The sequence below is a fragment of the Thermobia domestica genome, chromosome 3 (genome assembly GCF_964235325.1).
Source record: "Thermobia domestica chromosome 3, izTheDome1.hap1.1, whole genome shotgun sequence".
Lineage (NCBI taxonomy): Eukaryota > Metazoa > Arthropoda > Insecta > Zygentoma > Lepismatidae > Thermobia > Thermobia domestica.
In genome coordinates this window covers 11132838-11154456 of record NC_137456.1, presented here as the reverse complement: position 1 = coordinate 11154456, position 21619 = coordinate 11132838, and the positions used below count along the sequence as shown (strand labels likewise).

At 37.2% G+C, this 21619-nt stretch overlaps 1 protein-coding gene across 2 annotated transcripts in view; it reads right to left on the bottom strand.

Moving 5' to 3' along the window:
- Positions 1-395: 395 nt before the first annotated feature.
- LOC145682409 (uncharacterized) overlaps positions 396-21619 on the bottom strand; it is an 81695-nt gene continuing 60471 nt past the window's right edge. Inside the window, exons 11-16 of one of the 2 annotated variants that reach the window (XM_081754026.1) lie at positions 21376-21608; positions 14624-14797; positions 12895-13113; positions 9431-9568; positions 5944-6117; positions 396-1242 (exon numbers count right to left, since the gene is read on the bottom strand). In XM_081754026.1, the coding sequence (XP_081610152.1) occupies positions 1132-1242; positions 5944-6117; positions 9431-9568; positions 12895-13113; positions 14624-14797; positions 21376-21608 (1049 nt within the window). In that variant the 3' untranslated portion in view covers positions 396-1131. The remainder of the gene's footprint in view (positions 1243-5943; positions 6118-9430; positions 9569-12894; positions 13114-14623; positions 14798-21375; positions 21609-21619) is intronic. The other variant, XM_081754025.1, reaches the window with a different exon arrangement.

The following is a 21619-nucleotide window of genomic DNA, read 5'->3' as shown; positions in this document are numbered from 1 at the left end:
AGAAAAAGAATATGGATCTGAGTATTTAAAAGTGTATCGTTTTATGAATTGCCTAAATTATTAATCAACAATATTACTGATGTAACATGTTCTTCTGTGCTTAAAAGATGTAATTTGTGCACTGAAGACGGAGAACATTTCGAACATTTTAATGAACCTACCTAAATGTTATGATACAACTTGTAATTTCGTACTGTCGTAGCTGACAAATAATTAATTTCAAATCGATTTTATGCAAAGTCATTTATGACTCACCTATTTTCACTTTCGGATTAGCACATCGAGTATGATTCATCCAAACATGTACCATTTTAGAAACTTCTACATAAAAAAAAAAAAAAAAAAAAATCAACCAGCATGTGGCTTTTTTTTTTTTTTTTTCAAAAACAGTACTTGTCATAGCGACACCGTAGATATCATGTTTTGTTTTTCTACGTCAATTGATGAAGGAAACCGAATTATTCGTAATGAATTTCGAAAATAATCTTCTCATAAACTAATAATTGCTATCAAGTATCTGCAACAAATGCTTTTCATGAACTAATAATTGCTATCAATATCCTTCGCAATAGTGTAGAAATGTGTGTGTCCAATAATTATGACTTCGAAATCCAAATTTCTGGTCTATACGAAAAGGTTTGGGAACTGTTATTAGTTTTATTTAAAAGTATTTTGAAGTTACCAGCTGGCTCACTCGCTATATTTTTTACATTATTCTCTCTCTTTAAATTTATTTAAGCTTAGCGTAGGAAAGACATCCAAAAACACGGTGTCGAATACAAGAAGTTGTTGGGCTACGATAACGCAGGTACGGTTGCTCTTACATACCTACTGATATTACGTGCATATCATAATCATTTTAAAATATTTGGATATTTCCTTGTTTACTTTAGAAAATGTGGTTTATTTTCTATATACATTAAAATACTGGTACAAAACAATTACCTCGCACGACTTGAGTAATATACCGTATTGTTGCAAGTGCACTTTTATGGACGGAACGTCAGCATGCATCACTTCACTTCTTTAATAAAAGAGAAAACAACACACTGCTTTCATGCCGAAAACCTTTTAACACAGATGTCTCTAGCTTCTTGTTTTTATCAACAGACAATTAATTAAGAATTGTTGTCATAACAACGAGGTATTTGATTTGAAAGACGCTAAGTAATCTGGTCCACTTAAATAACCTTCTCTTTCTGCTTCTAGTCGTAAAATGGTTAGTTTCGGGTCCACAATGTCCTGAAAAGAAAGTAGTAGTTATATTGTACTTTGTTAAGAATAAAACAAATAGATATTGTAACGTTCTAGATAATTGGCAACATACAGAAATTCTACAAGTAGTATATGTATCACTGTTAGAAAAACACAGATAGTACATCCAATGTGCTACTTAAAAGTGTTTGTTTATTTAATTCACATAAATAATATGTTTCAGCAGAACGAAAACTATCAGTTATTATCGGCAACAAACTAAATCAATGGTGTCCCAATCTGTTTCAGCAGAACGAAAACTATCAGTTATTATCGGCAACAAACTAAATCAATGGTGTCCCAAACTGTTCCAGCAGAACGAAAACTATCAATTATCGGCAACAAACTAAATCAATGGTGTCCCAATCTGTTTCAGCAGAACGAAAACTATCAGCTATTATCGGCAAAAAACTAGATCAAGTGTGTTCCAATCTGTTTCAGCAAAACGAAAACTATTAGTTATCGGCAACAAACTAGATCAATTGTGTTCCAATCTGTTTCAGCAGAGCGAAAACTATCAGCTATTAACGGCAACAAACTAGATCAATTGTGTCCCAAACTGTTCCAGCAGAACAAAAACTATCAGTTATCGGCAACAAACTAGATCAATGGTGTCCCAAACTGTTTCAGCAGAATGAAAACTATCAGCTATTATCGGCAACAAACTAGACGAATGGTGTTCCAATTTGGGAAAGCGCCACCCTAAAAGGAGGAGGAAACGCAATGTAAATAAAAGTACATTAACAGCACCATTTTCCATTGTCCAAGTTTTTTTCTTTTAACAGACTTAAATCTGATTTAAACTACTCGCTGATCAAAACAATACGTTTATTGAAAAAAAAAAAAAAAAATAACGTGTAACAGTTTTGCCAACTATTAACTTTGGCTTCATCAGACACTATACATACACAGATATTGGCAGATTTAATACGAGACAGGGGGAAAAATCCCTTATTCCTGATTGGCTACTTGGCTAAAGGTAGCAGCCTTTGGTAGCCAATTAGGAATCAGGAAAATTTTTTCGCTGTCTCTTACATTAAATTTGTCACTACCTGTGTATTCATAGTGTCTGATGAAGCTAAAGTGGATAGTTGGGAAACGTATTGTTTTGATCAGCGAGTAGTTTAAATCAGATTTAAAACTACACTGGTAATTACAAATGATATTTTTCAGTTTCACGTTCCATGATTGTGCCCTTTAGGTTAAGGGAAACGGATAATTAAGGCAAGTGAATGACGATGCAAGATTCGATGGAGTGAGAATGTGGGAGGAAACAGCATATATTTTTAGGTACACACAAAATTTTTGTCAATTTCCTCGAAAAGTATGTTATACTCATCGCTAACATTTTAGAAGTAGAAGGGAAGCAAATAGAACAGGTGGCTTGCTTTCGATGCCTGGGCAGTATTATTAATGATGATATGAAGTGTGAACGTGATATAAAAGTATAAAGATAGGAATGACAAAAGAAGCCTTTCGGAGAGAGAAAAGTCTTTATTTTGTGCGACCTAGAACAAAGAGTTCAGAAAATGACTCATAAAATGCTTCCTGTGGAGTATCGTACTGCATTACACAAAAACGATGAAAAAAGGATAGGGAGCTTTGGAAATGTCGGTATGGAGAAAACTGGAGAGAATGGAATTAGCTGGGTCCAGCGGAAAACGAATGAGGGCGTTAGAAATGGTGGGGGAGAAAGTAACAATTTTAGATATTAATGAAAGAGGAAGAAAAACTGATTGGGTCGTTGGCTAAGAAGAAAATGTATGATGAGAGACGTTCTAGAGGGTATGGTGGCAGGAAAGAGATGGATAGAAAGAAGGAGATTACAATTAATGGACGATATCAAAACAGAAAAATTGCGCAAGACAAAAGGTTAGCTGAAGACCGTGGAGCATGGAAGCTTCTCAGCTGTGGCAAGTGCCTTACCAATAATGGCAGAATCCCTAGTTTCGATTTCCATTCAAGGCACTATGATTTATTACATATTTATATTCCATCCATGAATTTTAACCCAATCCCTCCTCGAGTAGAAAATCGAAGGAAGAAAAGAAAAAAGACTGTTTCGCCTGCGATTACATTAGGTAAAGATCTATCTGTCTATTAAACTTGGTGGCTCGAGGTGACTACTTTTAATGAGAAAGTCTGCTGACAAAAACACATTCTTTTATACATTAACATAAATACAGTATAATAAACACGCAAAACGCTAATGACTTACCAGGGTGTCTACTAAAATTGCAAAATGGAATTTCGTGGCTTTTTCGTGACCTTTTCTTTACTAAATCATAGAAAATTTCCTAACATTTTCAAGAGCGAATTTGAGTGCGAATTAGGCCGAATTTTCACCCATGCGATAGAAATGTACTTTGCTTGCGATTTGGTAGCGTCTAAAGCCGACCATGGACACTTTTGGTGGGGAACTTTGACGTTTTATAGAACAAAATTTTCTAATCTGTACTTACATTTGTACAGTTTTAAAAAAATCGTGACCCAAAAACTAAATTTCGTGACTTTCATGACCGTTTTCTGATTTCGTGACTTTTTCGTGACATTCGTGACCGATAGACACCCTGCTTACAAAAGCGACGGAGAAAATAATAATAATAATAATAATAATAATAATAATAAAATAATAATAATAATAATAATAATAATAATAATAATAATAATAATAATAATAATAATAATAATAAGCTACAGAGGTTGTTTTCGATCTATGGTCACGAAATTATACACCTTGTGCAGCACCACCAAGCGGAAAAAAAATGAAGCTGTCAGTCGTGTGGGCACCTTGGACCATTGACTGTGCGTGACAGGTGTGGTATGTGCATATCGGGGCAAATGCCACCGAAAATAAGTATTTATTGGGAGGGCTACCTAACTGCCTTTTCCGACGTGAACTACAGTTATAGTGCCATTATCAAACTGCGCAAGGAGCATGGATTCACTGTGTCCAAAAATGGCTTCTCACGGGTGTTGAAAGGTGCAGGTAAAACGAGGCGTGGGATGAGTCCTGTGGGACAGAAACAAGCCAATCTTAGGCCTGCCACTAGCCGCATACGAGCTAAAATTCGGGAAGTCGAGGCTCTGGTCACCAGGGAGAATCCAACCCACACAGAGTATCGCGAACCGGCTACAGACATCACTGAAGACAGTAGACACTATCATTCACCGCAATTTGAGGTTGCTAAAGCGACGGAATGGGCGTGTTCATAAACTCTTGCCTGTTCGAAAGAAAGAAATTAAAAAAAGAAAGAAAGAAAAGAACGACTGCGAATATTATTCCTTACTGTAGGATGCTAGGTGTTTATGTGGTTAAAGTGAAGGGGAATGTTATAAGCTTTTGTCTTTACAGAACTCTACTTTACAATTACTTTATTATCTTTAAAACTAAAACGAAAACTCCCTGACGTTAAAGCCTAAGTAGGGATATGACCAACCAAAGTGGATATAATTATGCGATGTGTTATCAGTACGTCGGCTCTGGGGTCCCTTCTGGTCTAAAAGGATCTGGTCTGAAATAGGCAATACTTTACCGATACGTTCACAATTGATAATTCAGAGTGCCTTTACGGTAAGTACTTTTTAAAATGAATATTTCTTATCTTGTTAAAATGACACACTTTTAAAATCTGTCAGTCCCACTTCGGGCACCCTGTAATTTTTGGCTTCTCAAGCGTTATTGACTTTCAATAACGTCTAAATATGAATGGCTGAAAATCATAACAGTATATAAGTAGTAGAACTGATTTGTCCGGGTAGTAGTAGGACTGATTTTGCCAAAACGTGGTGACGGAGGGAGATGTTATTGCGCTTGGGAGGGGGACGGAGGGGGATTGGGTAATGGTGGGTCTTAGTTACCAGAACACCAGTCGCCTACAAACCTTCACGAAATGTAGATCGAATTACAGGTGAACCCCTTTTAAGGTGTCTTGTCATCTTCACAATGAATGGTTTGTACCGCCTGGTCAGACTGCGAATGCTGCATTCTACGTGGAAGTACTTGGAAGACTACGAAAACGTGTCGTCCGCGTCCATCTAGCAATCGCTGGATCATGGAAACTTCATTATGACAATGTGCCGAGCAGCATTGTCTTTATTGTCATGGACTTCTTGATTAAACATGACACTACACAGTTTGCCCAGCCACCCTACAACCCAGATGTCGCCCCTGTAGATTTCTTCCTCTTCCCCGACTGAAAAGGGTCATGAAGGGATGGCACCATGGCTCGATCCAGGCCATTCAAGGGGCTGTAACGAGGAAACTGAAGAGCATTCCAGTTTTTGCGTTTCAGGAAGTCTTCAGTGATTGGCAGAGTTGCTGGAAACCTGTGTTGATGCAGAAGGGGCATATTTTGAAAACTATTAAGTCAATGTGTCAAAATTGTGAACAACTTTTAACAAATTTAGTCCTGCTACTTTCTGCACAAACCCTGTACCTGCATAAATCCAGTTCCCAAAAACAACAAGTTGGCTGATCCCAGAAGTTTCTTAACAAAAGTGCGATTATAACCAAGTATATATATATATATATATATATGGGTCATAGACTTATCTCATTTTTGACCAAAAATGTCACTTATATCGTTATGGTTTTCACCTATTCATATATAGTACTAGTGTACGTAGTATGCTAAGTATATATTAACTTTATCTATTCAATGAAAATAAAAATAATTCAGTACTTACTCTATTACTACCTGACACATATCCTGAACTTCCTGATAATTCAGAGACGCCACCAAGTATCTGTGAGATATCTGTTCGTAATCCTCGATCGATATATCCTCTGCAATAAGGGCACATTAGATCATTCCTCATTTGCTCAAGCTGTAGTTTCTCCTTCACTAAATTCAATTTTTCCTGAAATGGGATTTAAAATATTTTTTTTTTAAATACATATTTGGTACAAAGAAATATTCAATTTAAACAGAGTTGAAACACTTCTTGAATACTGTGATTTCGTAACGTATATTATTGAAACAATAGAAGGACAAATCAGGACGTTGGAGAAATAGTTTGGATTTAGGAGGGTTAAGGGAATAAAATATGAAAATATGTTGTTACTGGCTTATTAAGATGAATCTGAGAAAGGTTTATAAAAGATTGGTTTTTCATAACTTCGACGCCATGATTCCATGGTCGCTGCGAACGCTTCTTTCGGAGTCTGTTTTGACCAATGGAAAACAGTTTATGCAATAGCGGCACCGCTAGTGAATGTGTGACCACAGAGAGTGTCTTTCATCGTTGGAAACATCCAAAAGTCGCTAGGGAAACGCGTCAACATTTTTTTGTTTTATACCGTTTATTTTATTTTTATATACAAAAATCACTTGGTCCAAGCAAATATGCTCACCCCCCCCCCTTAGTACTGGGTGTAAGCCATTTCGGTTTTGCAATTTTTGTTTTCTTTTTAGTTCATAATCTACATTTTTTAAAAAGAAAAAAGTTACTACTGTCTCTTATATAAACACTGGAGATTACAAGAGTATTTTCTGATATTTTAGTGATATTATTAGTTTCATCCTTTCTTTGGATTAGGATTAGGAATTAGATTTCTGGGCTTTCGGCATCTATGGCCATGTTAGCCCGTCACTAGGATTAGGATTAGGAATTAGATTTCTGGGCTTTCGGCATCTATGGCCATGTTGGCCCGTCACTAGGATTAGGATTAGGAATTAGATTTCTGGGCTTTCGGCATCTATGGTCATGTTAGCCCGTCACGTATGAGGTTAGGTTAGGTTAGGCGATCACACTATTCGAGGGAGTAGGGAAGGAAGGAAGCGGCCTGGAACCTGTATGTTTGGTCATTTGCCTGCCATAAATGATAAAAACCGAAGGCTTTTACACTTTCTAGACCGAGTGTCCCCATCGGGAATCGAACCTGGGACCGCTCGCACCAAAGGCGAGAGCGTTAGCGACTACGCTACGCGGGGCCACTTCACTCCTTCTTGTATGATGTCTTGAATAATGTCATATTTGCAACACTTGACGATAAATGTAAAGCAGAACTACTTCAACGGTTTCTATTACTAGTTAAATTAAAAAAGGTTACTTAAATTTAATGTAACAATCACTTGAAAACAGCGCAGCCCATTTGACCTCCTCCGTTTCTCCTTGTTAATACACGTAGCTAATACTAGGTGACTGTACAGAGACAAAGGTGAGTGTAAAGAATAATGGAAAACTTAGCTAGGACGAAATACGAAAACCAATGAGGAAACTTTTTAGGAACAGTAAGAAAAGAAAGAATAATATTCGACAAAATTAAAAAAAGGGTACCAAGCTGATCGGGACATTGTCTAAGTAGGAATTGTATTCTGGGGGACTAACAGGAGACACGTGGAGCCAAAACAGTAAAAAGTGAAAAAAATGCAATTAAAATGGATAATTGCTATATCAACAGGAAGAATATTGATGGGTTAGATTGTACTTTAGCATCCCTTTCAGCGTCGAGGCTATATGAAACGTGGACTATGTGATCTGAACCATATGAGTTTAAAGGTGTATAGTTTATATACGCGAGTGATAAGAAATACGTCCATCTGGCAAATCTGCAGTCCTTACTTGGTACACATGTATTATATCATCCTAGACGTGGTCTGTAATTGTGAACACCAATACGTGCTCTTCTACTACGACTACCAAAAGCAGCAGACGGCAGGAGTCATCATCAGGTCTAAGAACAGAAGAGGAACACTAGCGCCACCACTGACTAGGAGAAAATATAAAACTCCATGCAAGGTCTCCATCGACATCACTTCCGGCTGGTTACTCCTACTCTCTTAGCTTGCCAAGAGCTCTGAGAGATTTAACCTAACCCAAGCCTCTAAGCTTGCCTTAAGTTCTGAGGTCTCCTGGCCACTTAACTTGCCTGGAGCATTGGGAGATCCTCAATCGCAACCACCTAGCTTCTCTAGAGATCTGTGGTCTCCCTACCCGCTTAGCTTGCCCGGAGGTCGGCAGGACATCAATCTCTCTTTGCTTCCCTGGAGCATTAAGAAATCCTAAACCCCTTGTACTTAGCTTGTCTGGAGCTCTGCGGGACATCAATCTCTCTTTGCCTCCCTGGAGCATTAAGAAATCCTAAACCCCTTCTACTTAGCTTGTCTGGAGCTCTGCGATGTATCGATCTGCTTTTGCCTCCCAGGAGCATTAAGAAATCCTAAACCCCTTCTACCTAGCTTGTCTGGAGTTCTGCGGGACATCAATCTCTTTTTGCCTCCCTGCAGCATTTAGAAATCCTAAACCCCTTATACTTAGCTTGTCTGGAGCTCTGCGGGACATCAATCTCTTTGCCCCCACGGAGCATTAAGAAATCCTAAACCCATTCTACTTTGCTTGTCTGGAGTTCTGCGTGACATCAACGTCTCTTTTCCTCCCTGTAGCATTAAGAAATTATAAATCCCTTCTACTTAGCTTGTCTGGAGCTCTGCGGGACATCAATCTCTCTTTGCCTCCCTGGAGCATTAAGAAATCCTAAACCCCTTTAACTTAGCTTGCCTGGAGCTCTGCGGGACATCAATTTCTCTTTGCCTCCCTCGAGCATTAAGAAATCCTAAACCCCTTCTACTTAGCTTGCCTGGAGCTCTGCGGGACATCAATCTCTCTTTGCGTCCCAGGAGCATTAAGAAATCCTAAACCCCTTCTACTTAGCTTGCGTGGAGCTCTGCGGGACATCAATCTGTTTTTGCCTCCCTCGAGCATTAAGAAATCCTAAACCCCTTCTACTCAGCTTGTCTCGAGCTCTGTGGAAATCCATCCTTTGGCTGCCTAGGTTTTGGGGCACCTACTTTAACTAAACTGCTTAGAGAACTTTGTATTGATCTTTGGACTATACTTATAATGGCTTTGTGTTATACTGTATATAACAGGAATTTTACAATAAAAAGGTTTTGGGAGAGAACCGAATCCCGAGTGGTAAACTACTATACTTACTACGTTATCAAAATAATTTTACAGTATTTGTAGTGTAAGCCTTCATTATTATTGGGTGAACATTGCCTGCCATTCAATTACGTGGGAGTAATGAATACGTTTGTTAATCTTTTAAAGAAGAATATGTGAAAATGCAGAAATACTTTAAATCTTCAACTGTTTCCACGCAAAGACTTAAAAATACTTCTTAAAACATGCACCAGCTCATACATATCAGAGTACATAATCTCCAACATACCTCTGACACAGTCTTCTCCTTATCTCGTAACTCGACGAGAAGTTTCTGTAATTCAGCCAGCCGTTCCTTGTGTTGTGCTTCAATAGCTCTTGCTTCCTGTAACTCTATTCGTGCTTCTTCCCTCCTGGAAACCGCTACCTGTTTTAGAGAACAAAACAAGGGCACAAATTAACTAATTTTGCAACAATAGCAAGTAATTTTAAACAATAACACGCAGCCACAATAAAATATATTTATTTAGGACTATGAATTAATGTATATTTATGTAATTTGTAAAATAATATAACAACTTAGTGGGTCCAAATGCACTCAACTCTTTCAGCAATCTCTGTTGTCTTCGTCAGATGCTCTGGAAAACAGATGAAAGTTTTTTTTTTCACTTCTCAGTTTCATTTTGCACTTTTCTCGTCTGACCAGTTGACAACGTAAATTATTTATATTTGAATAATTCTTCAATTGAACGATCTAATACTGCAAATACGTGCCTTGTACTAGAACTTCTTTTGTAACTATATATATACACAAAGTAGAACTAGTTTTGTAGAATTGTGTCTATCTCTGAAAAACACTTGTAAAGTTACTATTGTGATTATTAACTTGTAAGATTTAACAAGTAAGTTGAATAGTAAGTCTCCACCCTTAAAAAGTATCGAATCCTATTTTTCCCGCGTAAACAAATGAAGCGCGAGAGACTTTCTTAAGTGTAGATATAGAGGGGGACACTCATGCGCAGTCGTGAATTTTTTTCCCCGCCCGTAGAAAGCGTCAGTCGCTTGCACTCGGCCAACGAGTAAAAAAGTTGTAGTGAGCGGTCGTCAAATTTTTTTTTTTTTTTTTTTTTTGGCGATACCCAAGCGGAAACCATTCAATCGAGTCAGTACATTCAATTCTGAACAAGAATTTGGGCATGAGGAGAGTGTCCGCGCAAATTTGATCCAGGCTTTCATCGCCAAACACTACATTCCTGTGTGTCGTCAGGTTCCGTACTCTCCCAACGTGGCTCCTTGTGACTTTTTGGTTATTTCCCAAGCTGAAAATTCCATTAAAAGGGATCCGATTTGAGTCAAGAGAAGATATCATGTGGAAAGCGACGACACGATTGCTCAGCATTCCAAATACTGAGTTCAAGAAGTGTTTCCAACAATGGCAGTAGTAGTAGACTACTTTCAAGGGGATTACTGTTTCGGATTTCCAAATCAATAAATGTATTTTTGCCAAGCAAAGGTTCAATACTTTTTGAACACACCTCGTATATATATATATATATATATATATATATATATATATATATATATATATATATGTATGTATGTATGTATGTATGTATGTATGAGGTGTATATATACTATATGTATATACAGTGGAGGATCCAGGATATGATCAAGGGAGGGGCTAAACCATAGTTTACAGTTTTATTCAGTGTAAAGCAGGATTGAAGCCCATTTTATCCAGTGTATACCTGAGCGTCAAGGGGGAACTATAGCCCCCCTTGGATTCGCGCCTATATATATATATACACAGGGTGGTAGGTAACTCCACCGGCAAACTTTGGGAGGCGATTCCGTATACGAAATGAAAGAAACATTTCTAATAAACATGGGCCGAAAATGCCTCCTTTCAGAGTTATGATCGCTCTATCTAAATATCCATGTTTCAGAATTCACCTGGTACCAGCGAAACGAACGCACTATTAGTACTTAAAAGGAGTATCCCTATACTTCAACTTCCTTTTCACAGTTCCTTTTACCGATAACGAAAGATGGTAAAACATGGATATTTAGATAGAGAACATACTAGTTCCTGTGTAATTCCTTAAACCGCTTGGAATAGGTCCTATAGTTTCTAAGTTAGGGAGTTTTGAAAAATGATTTTTCGAATTTTCAATGGATCATAACTCTGAAAGGAGGCATTTTTTCGGTCCATGTTTATTAGAACTTTTTTCTTTCATTTCGTACAAGGAATCGCCTCGCAAAGTTTGTCGGGGAAGTTACCTACCACCCTGTATATATATACAGGGTGTCACAAAAATTTGTCACAATATTTTGAGAATACATTCCTCATATCAAAATAAGAAAAAACGTTCATATGTACTTGCGGTCGGAAGTGCATAGTTTCGTAGTTATAGGGTGCCGAAAACGTGAAAAAATTAAATTTAAAGGTACATAGTTCCACTACTATTTTACCGATCGTAGTTGGGTAAAAACATCACCGAGGAACTAGTACGTGAACTATCCAAATATCGATCTTTCAAAACCTCCGATACTTGCACAATCATTTTTAGAGAGGCTGTTTGGGAGTACTTGATCTCTCTCCGCCTACCTCTCTAAAAATTGGTGTGCAAGTACTGGAGCATTCTTAAACATGGATATTTGGATAGTTTACATATCAGTTTCTCAGTGATGTCTTAACCCGACTACAATAGGTTCATAGTAGTGGAGCTATAAACTTCCAAAGTTTACTTATTTCACGACTTCGGCACTCTGTAACTCCGAAAATATCCACTTTTCAGCACAGATCTATATGAACCTTTTTTTTTTATTTTGATGTGAGGAATCAGTACTCAAATTATTACTCATTTTTGTAACACCCTGTATATATATTACAGGGTGTTATGTATATATATGTTATATATATATATATAAAACATATATATACATACAGGGTGTTATATATATATATATATATATATATATATATATATATATGTGTGTGTGTGTGTGTGTGTGTGTGTGTGTTTGTGTCTGTCTACCCAGTTTTTACAGCACTCTTCGCCACTGCCAAAGAGGCACCGAAAGGGAAACGTAGGATTATCGAGAGAAGACATATCACAAGTATATGAGACATCAAAGAAATACTATCTTGAAGGAAAGGCTATTATGCTTTTTTTTTTCGGCACAAACATACCATTACATCGCCTTTTACAATACATTTTTTTGTTTGCATCGCAATTCCGTGATTTTGTGTAGCAAACTGCGATGCGACACCACTTAAATAACACGCTAATATTAACAGGGTGGGCCAAAGGTCACAAAAGGGTTATGACTGTTAGCACTTTTTTTTTTTTATTTATCATTAGTTTTTATTGATATTTCACAGACTTATAGACCAAGGATGGGAGATGGTTTACATTTAGGTGTGGAATATAATATCAAGTAGGTGTCTACCATTATGGGGCTCACAGATACGGGCCCTGTGTAGCACATGATTCATGACAGAGGTCAACACTTCTCATCCGACTGCCCATATTTCTGCACGAATATTGTCCTTGATGCTATCCGAAGAACAAAGTGTATGTGAACAAACCACAAACAATACAACGACTGGAAGAAATTTTTACTTATTTACGCACTGTGTGTGTTGCGAAATATACTGTTAACCAGTAGATTCCTAACTGTGACACTCATACATCTTTACGTAAATACATACTAGTAATATTGTAAAATAATATTTTCCACTATTTTTACCTGATTCATCTCCTCCGCATCGAGTGCTCTTGCCTTGATTTCCTGGGCCAAGTCTTCCAGTTTCTCCCTTTCCTCGTCTAACTCCCTCTTTTGCCTCTCGACCTCCTGTCTCTCTGCTGACAAGGCCTGATGTTGTTTTCTCAGCAATTCCCTCTCACGAAGGGTCCTCTGTCTTTCTTCTTCCACAACCTTAAGAGCTGCCTCCACCTCAGCTTGCATCTAAATCACAAACACGTGAGAAAACTGTTATTGGTTCGGGACAAACATCACATAAATCAATCACGAAGCTTGATACACATACAAGGTGATCAAAAAATACGGTGAATGGATTTTTTTTTAAACAGCAACTGCTGAGACGCTACAACCATTTGATGTAATTTGTCCGATAGCCTGATCCGTTGATACAGGCAGCATCAAGTTGGAACACGTTCTGACTTGTCACCCAGCGTCTAGAGCCGCTAGAGTGAGGTTGTGTTTACCGTGTCTGTCGCGCATCATGGATTTCTAACAACGCGTGAACATTAAATTTTATTTTAAGTTGCAAAAAGTGCCAAAGAAACTCATGAAACGTTGAAATTGGTGTGTGGCAATAATGCTGTAACTCTCAAGAATGTTTACAAGTGGTATGAGCGATTTAAAAGCGGAAATGAGTCGGCAGAAGAGGAGGAACAACCGGGAAATCCATTAACCTCAAAAACAAAAGAAAACATGCAAAAAAGGAAAATTGTTCTGCCACTTTCTTCCACGTTTTCATTCTACTGATTCCTTTAGTCTTAAAAGTATAACCGTGGGACGTGAAAAGAGTCAGACAATTTTGTTCGTATTTCATCAATCAATGTATGATTATCCACTTGTTTCCCGCAAATACAGAAGCGGTATGTTTTGAATAAAAGTCGAAAATGGCGGCTTTCTTTAAAACTGATTTAATGGATTTTGGTTGGTTAGTTTGTTCTAAAATGCCTTTTTCTTTCTTTGTATTGACGTTATATAGGACAGCTTACTGCGAACTCAGAACCACATGAGGTACACCTGAAATTAAGTAGTCCACACCATAGGTGATAATGCTAACCATATAGCCATAAGACCCTTAAATGGTTCTGTTTCCATTTCAAAAATCAATAAGTCGGATACATAATGGCCCTAATATATATCAGTATCGAGATTAGACACGACGTGGACCTATATTCCCCCTACTTCATCTGCCTTTTCTTAATTGTTCTCTTTATTACTAAAAGAACAAGAGAGGAAAGCTCAAGGGAGACACGAGAAGAGAAATAATTTTCTCTCGTCTCTCGTAAATTTTGTAACACTCTCGTTTCGATTCTTTTAAAAAAAAAAAAAAATCTTTATTCTATAATATCATACATTTTTGGGTTCTTGGAAACGTTTTATCAAATGAATCATATCTCTGAAAAAAGATACAAACTACTTCTACATTAAGAATAAAATAAAAAGCAAATTCCTTGGATACTCGAGTATCCATCAGAAATATTGGCAGATGATTCTTCTGTAAAGAATACGAATAGGTGATAGTTACATATTCTGTGCTTCTTTAGCTTATTAGATCTCATCGTATAAACCGATTTCATGCTGTATAAATTTCAGGAATGAGAGTGAGTTATTGAAATGCAAATTTCGATATCTCTAACAAGCTCTACCGTCTGAACATCTCTCTACATTCAATAATTTATTTTATGCATATTTTTTACAATATATATGATATCCTTACCTCAGTAATATCAGTTGATGACACAATTTGTTCTCTTCTTGCTTCGTCTACATTTAAACCCTGTAAACGAGCCGTTGTTTCTATGCGGGATCTTTGGGCAGCTACATTTTGCCTGTCCATCAAAAGTTCCTGCATCACTCTTTGTTGCTCCTGCAACGCGGATTCCTTAGATTTCTGGAAAAGAAGAAAAAGAGTTGAGTTGATTTTGAGTTGAACGTCCGGTTCAGCAGCGAGGCTATATGAGACGTGGGCCTACTGATTAACGTGGAATCCGAACCACATGAGCTCCCGCCGGGAATCGATACCTGGGTCTCCCGCGCCAAAGGCGCGTACGCAAAGAAGAAAAAGATTATGTTCGTATTTCACATCAGAGTGGCCGCACAATCATTTCAACTTTCCGACCAGTTTAAAAGTCTATCCAAACCAAACCTCATTTTATGTAACTTGTTAAGATTCAAAGGTCATCTCTGATCCTTGATACACTCACCATTTCCTTTCTCTTATTGGTATCATCTTAAGTAAATACTGGATATGTACTTTATGGTTGTATTAACTAACCAGAATATTTGTATTAGTATAGGGTTCCTACTGATTTGGAGAAATTTAATTCCCTAACTTTCTCTGACCTTTGGCAGGAAATTCCCTGGCTTTCATCACAGGTGTAGGATGGCGTTAGCATACAAATATAAGGAATAAATAACGGCTGAAACAAAAAGAAAGCACAGCATGTAGAAGATTTAGGATTTAGATTTCTGGGTTTTCAGCATCACTGGCCATCATGAGGGATGACGTCCCTCGGTGAGCACACTATCTGGGGAAAGGAAAGAAAGGAAGCAGGCTGGCATATTTGCCTGGTGTGAATGAGAAAAACCCAGGAAAACCTCGTTCAGGATGGCTGGCCCAAAAAAGCTTTTTACACTTTTCCGACCGAGTGCCCCCACTGGGAATCGAACCCGGGACGCTACGCGGGGCCACTGCATGTAGAAGATAAAATAAACCGCAATAAAAAAACAAAATTGCATGTAGAATATAGCAATAGAAATCAAACAGGTATTATAATGGTTGGCTAAGTGAAATTGGTGTACAATTAATGTTAGAAAAAGTATATTTTATAAAATTTCCCTGAAATTCCCTGATTTCCAGTCTTTATCCTGAGCTTCTCTAACCTGCACCATTTTTGCTGAGTTTTTCCTGACGTCCCTGACCAGTAGGAATCCTGTAGTAACACAACTGTATGCTTGTCTTCACTATTTACAATTATTCCGAACATGTGAAAAAAAAAGTTCTAGAATACTGTCTGAAAATAAGTTCGATTTAAATAGCTTGGCTTCACTCAACTCATTAACCGTATAGAACACACTACAAAATTCCGGCATAAAAAGAACATTAAAAACTCTTTTATACAAAGTGGACAAACAGAGTGTCTACTAAAATTCCCAAATGAAATTTCGTGACCCTTTCTTTACCAAATCATAAAATTTCGTAATATTGAAAAACTGATAACAGTATCTACATTCTTTCTTCAGCACTTATCTTTATCTTATCTCTACTTTCAAAGGCTGTTCCCTGGAGCGATAAAAGTTGGTGTCTTCTCACAGCTGAATAAACTGGTTAGATGCGTAGGTGGTTTCGGCGATGCGATGCGATTTGCGTCGCCACTACTCAATGATGCCAGCTGAAGGACAATCTCAAGAGCGAATTTGGGTGCGAATTAGGTCGAATTTTCATATATGCGATAGAAACGTGCTTTGCTTACGATTTGGTAACGTCTAAAGCCGACGGTGGTGAATTTTGAGGTTTTATAGAACAAAATTTTCCAGTCTCGACTCATATTTGTACAAATAAAAATATCGTGACCCAAAAGTTAAATTTCGTGACTTTTTCTTGACTTTCATGACCGTTTTCTGATTCCGTGACTTTCGTGACCGATAGACATCGACAAACAAAATTAAAAAAACAGAAAGAAGAAAAAACTACCAAATTTGTTACAATATTGTTATGGCAACATTGACTCTCCAAGATATATCGTATTTAGAATGTATACAATTTTCTACTACTTTGGTGTGGCAAATAAAATTGCACTATTAACATATTCTAATTACATAACCATTAAGTGCATATTCTACATTTACTAACAAGATACCAATGAATAAAAGGAACTAGCATGGGCCAAAAACGGGCCTTAATATCATTTACTGGTTTTAAAATTTAGAAGTTCAAGTACGAATAAAACTATTTTGATTCAATGCTTAGTATAACACTTTCGGGAGAAACATCAGGAAATATTTTCAATTAATTTTGAATCAGAATATTTTGTAACTAAAAGTGTCAGTCTGAAAATGACTTCCATTAAAGACAGATTTCACTTTCGGGAAAAAATCATGCGGTGCAAGTCCAGCGAATAAGGTGGGTGTTCCAATACTGGAAGTCTCTTAGAAGCGAGAAACCGCTTGGAGGTCAAAGCAGTATGCGAAGAAGCATTGCCGTGATCCACAATCCATTTATTGTCCTTCCACAAGAGGGGCCTTTTCTTTCTCACGCGTTCTCACAGCTTTACTAAAAGCTGCTGATAATACAGCTTATTCACTGTCTGACCTGATGGTACCCATTCAATCAGGAGCAGGAATTGATATTAAAAACACGAGTATGACCTTCACTTTCAATTTGCTCTTGCGTGACTTTTCATTCGGAGTGATGGAGTGTACCAGTGTATGGATTGTCTTTTTGTTTCACAGTCATACTGAAAGATCAACGTCTCGTCACCGGTTCTGCATCTAGGTTCAATGCACACGTGCTTCCAGAAGTCCTGCTCCTGTGTGGGGTGTTTTGGTACCATTTTAGCGCAAACTTTGTGGAATGTTCAAAGGGTCGCGCAGAATTGCGCGGACAGATTCTTTATCGATTTCCACCATGTCTCTTTCCGCACAATGTCAGTCACTTTTGCCATATTTTTCTCTGTTCTTGGTGTGACACGATGACCCAATTTTTCATCATGAACAACGTTCTCGCATCCCTCGTTGATGCGTTTGTGCCACTCAAATACTCACGTACGTGACATCGTATTATCATCATAGAAATCCTGCAACAGTTTCACACACTCACTCGGGGATTGCTTTAATTTCACAAGGAATTTCAGCTTAATGCGCTGCTCAATTTTCACATTTTCCATTCTTCCAACAACAAGATTACACACCTCTCTCTTCAGTCGCTGCTCACAGACTAAATCTGATTAAGAGAGGCAACTCATGTATATAATTCTTTTCTCGAAGGTTGAAGGTTGCTCTGCATACATACGCTTCCCACTGCAACACGTATACTACTGACATGATTGCCAGTCCCGCTACTTTTTAGCCAGACCTCATATATATATATATATATATATATATATTGTAAAAATCCTTCAATGAAAATACTGTCCGGTAGGTAAGTATTCAGATCAATACTGAGCCGGTCAAAGCCTCTACCATATAAAACTTTGTTTTATATAGGTATAGGTAGAGCGTTAATTAAAAAAAGTGTTTGGAATTGAATTTTTATTATTAACTTTATTATAAATTTTTTAATAAAATACTGTATAAATTAATTTTTTTTAGTATTAGGTGGTTTTTAACCGTAAGGTTGCAGATAGGACTTTTGTCGAGCCTCGAAGCAGGTTAGGCAGACTGGTATTAGGTGCTTAAAGCTTTGAGTAAGCAGTGGGTAGGTAAGTTGGCCAACAGAGCCCCGAAGCAGGTTAAGCGGCTGAGGTTAGGATTTTTAGTTAGAGTCTCGAAGCAGGCTAAGTTAGGAGAAAGGATAGTTATAGTTTTGAAGCAGATTAGAGGCTTTGCGGTTAGGTTATTTTTAATGTTTTGAAGTAAATAATAGGAGGGATATTAGAAAATTGGTATTGAATTGTTTTTGTTTATTTAATTTATAGGGTTTTTTGGGTGGCGGTGGCGTTGTTTTGATGCCGTTTTTTGCTCCGTGGGAGGGGCTAGAAGTCGTTGTTTGTAAGTGATTGTAGATTTATTTAGTGTGAAGTTTTTTGCTGGTGGTGTTTGTAAACACTGACATGTGGAATTGTTTGTTTACAACATTATATGGGATATTACTATATATATATACAGGGTGTTGATAAAAGAACCAAGCAAAAGAAAAGTCTTATATTTCTCTTCTCGTTGTAGCTAAAATTACCGACCTTCAAGGATAGCTGCACGAAGTGTCAGAACTTCAGCTTTGCATGCCAACAGAATAATCCGGTAATCCAATAGATGGCGCCACACAATTTGTACAATTTCAAGCAATGGATTTATTTTCATCGTTCATCAGTACTGTAAATGTAACAACAGTCTGGGAATAGTTCACCAAACATTCTGCAAACAGTATAGGATGAAACAGACTAACACGGTACACGGTCAATATTATGATCAAAAAATTCGAAAGATTTGTCCGGGTATTGATGCGAATCGCGTTTGAGGATTGTGAGTACGCTCATATGAAAAAATGTCTAGTGTTTGAGCTGCACAACCTAGTGATCGTTGTGGGTTGTGCTCGCAGAGTGTTTTGCATTACTGCAATCTTTACTGCTAACGTAGCTGTGTATGGTCTGCCAACATTATATTTTAGATCAACCGCCACGCTTCCAATTCGAATTTTTTGATCGCGGTGTTGGCCGTGTCGGTCTCTGTTTCACCCCATACTGCTTACAGAATGCTCAACGAACTCTTTTCGGTCACTTGTTCCACTTGGCCGACGAAAACCCGTTGTTCAGAATTGTATGACACCCTATTGCCGGATTATTCTCTTGGCAAGCAGAGCTGAAATTCTGACACTTTATATAAATGAAAGTGACTATATTTGTGACAATAACTCTTGAACCACCAGACCGATCTCGATCAAATTCTCAACATGAGGTTCGGGCCTGGGATGTTTTTTTTTTTTTTTTTTTTTTTATCATTTCACTTTGACGGAGCAACTTAGGGGAGGGAAGAGATTCGGGGTTTCTGAGATGAACAGTAACACTTCCAATGCCGTTTAAATTCAAATTCAGCTCTGCAACTTGGGGGAGGGGGAGATACCTAAAAATGATCGAAACTGACCGATACTAGTGCCCAATTTATAGTTTTCGGGGTCGCTGAGATGAACAGTGAACTTCCGACGACGTTTAAATTCAAATTTAGCCCTGCAACTTGGGGAAGGGGATATATATACAGTGTATATATAAAACAGTATACATAAAACAGTATATATATATACAGTATATATAAAAATAATCGAAAATGACCGATATCAGAGGGCGCTTCAGTAATAGTAACACGTGATTGACTAACGGAACATGATACTAATTTTTCTTATTTTAACCCAGCAAAGCGCGTAATTGATGCTACTGTACATACACATAAAAAATTTATTAGAGTATTGAATGTATAGGCAATGTGATATTTTATATACTTTTTACAATGCTGGTAAGTTATTTTCTTTTTCGGTATAATAACTGATTCCTTTACCGCATTTACGCAGCAGTATCCTACAATTTAAATACAATTTTAATTTCATAAACAATTTAATATGCGACTAATTTTCTTTGCAAAATAGAATAAGCATGCGATAGATGTCTATTCTATTTTGCGAAGAATATATAAATAGAATAGTCAGCTAGAATATATAAATAATTATATACAGTAATTATTTATATATTACTATATATAATTAATAGAATATAAATAGAATATATAAATGTATATTACAGATTGTACATTTATATATTCTATTTATGTTCTATTAATTATATATAGTAATTAATAGAATAGAATATTCTATTTTGCGAAGAATATATAAATAGAATATTCATTTATATATTCTAGAATATTCAGCTAGAATATATAAATAATTATATATAGTAATTATTTATATATTACTATATATAATTAACAGAATATAAATAGAGTATATAAATAGAATGGGTATATAAATAGAATAGAATATTCTATTCATATATATTCTAGAATATTCAGCGAAGAATATATAAATAATTATATATAGTAATTATATATAAATAGAATAAATATTCTTCTCCCTATTTTGCGAAGAATATTCTATATATATTCTCTCTATATATAAATAGGGAGAAGAATATTTATTCTATTTATATATAGAATAAATAAACATATTCTATTTTATATGTTTCTTCGCAAAATAGAATATTCTTCAGTAGTAGTATTCTGCTTATTCTATTCTGCGATTTAGTAGTAGTATAGAATAAGCAGCATACTACTACTGAAGAATGTTCGATAGATTTACTACATATTAACTTTTTTGGTGGCTACAGGAGCATGTGCACGTTGGTAAATTAGAATATAATTATATATTAATTTAAATTATAGTAGAGCGTCGATTATCCGAACGTCGGTCAACCGAACGACCGCTTAACCGAACTGTGTACTCGCTCGCACCTGTTACTCTCCCACCCTACCGTCCATCATCCCCCTCACTCCCAAACCAAGTTTCCCACAGTAGTCGCCGCACTGAGCTACCGCTGGCGGAACATTGCTTCTAATGGGGCCTTCATAAGGCGCTGCTGACCGGCCAAGCCGCCAGTCGCTGTGTTTCAACAATCAGCACACTTCTGTCGGTTTGGCACTGGCTGTAGAAGTACAGTACAGTACAGTTCGATTATCCGAACAAACCAGTTTTCCGAACACCTATGTCCCCCAATTATTTCGGATAATTGACGCTCTACTGTATTGAAAAAAGAAACTGAAAGTGCCTACCTTTACTTGATTCTTCTCCCTCTCTATCTCTTGAAGCATCTGTTTTTTCTCCTCTTCGAATGCCCTCTTTTGAGCTAGAAAGGTGGACTTTTCTTCGCGAAGTTTCCACCGCTCCTCATCCACCTCCTTCTGCTGTTGGTGCAAACGAAGCTCCAACCGCTCTATAAGCGCTGTCAACTGTTCTCGCTCCTCCTGAGTCGCCTCCTGTTGTCTCTCCAAACGCTCTCGCATCGCTGAAACAATT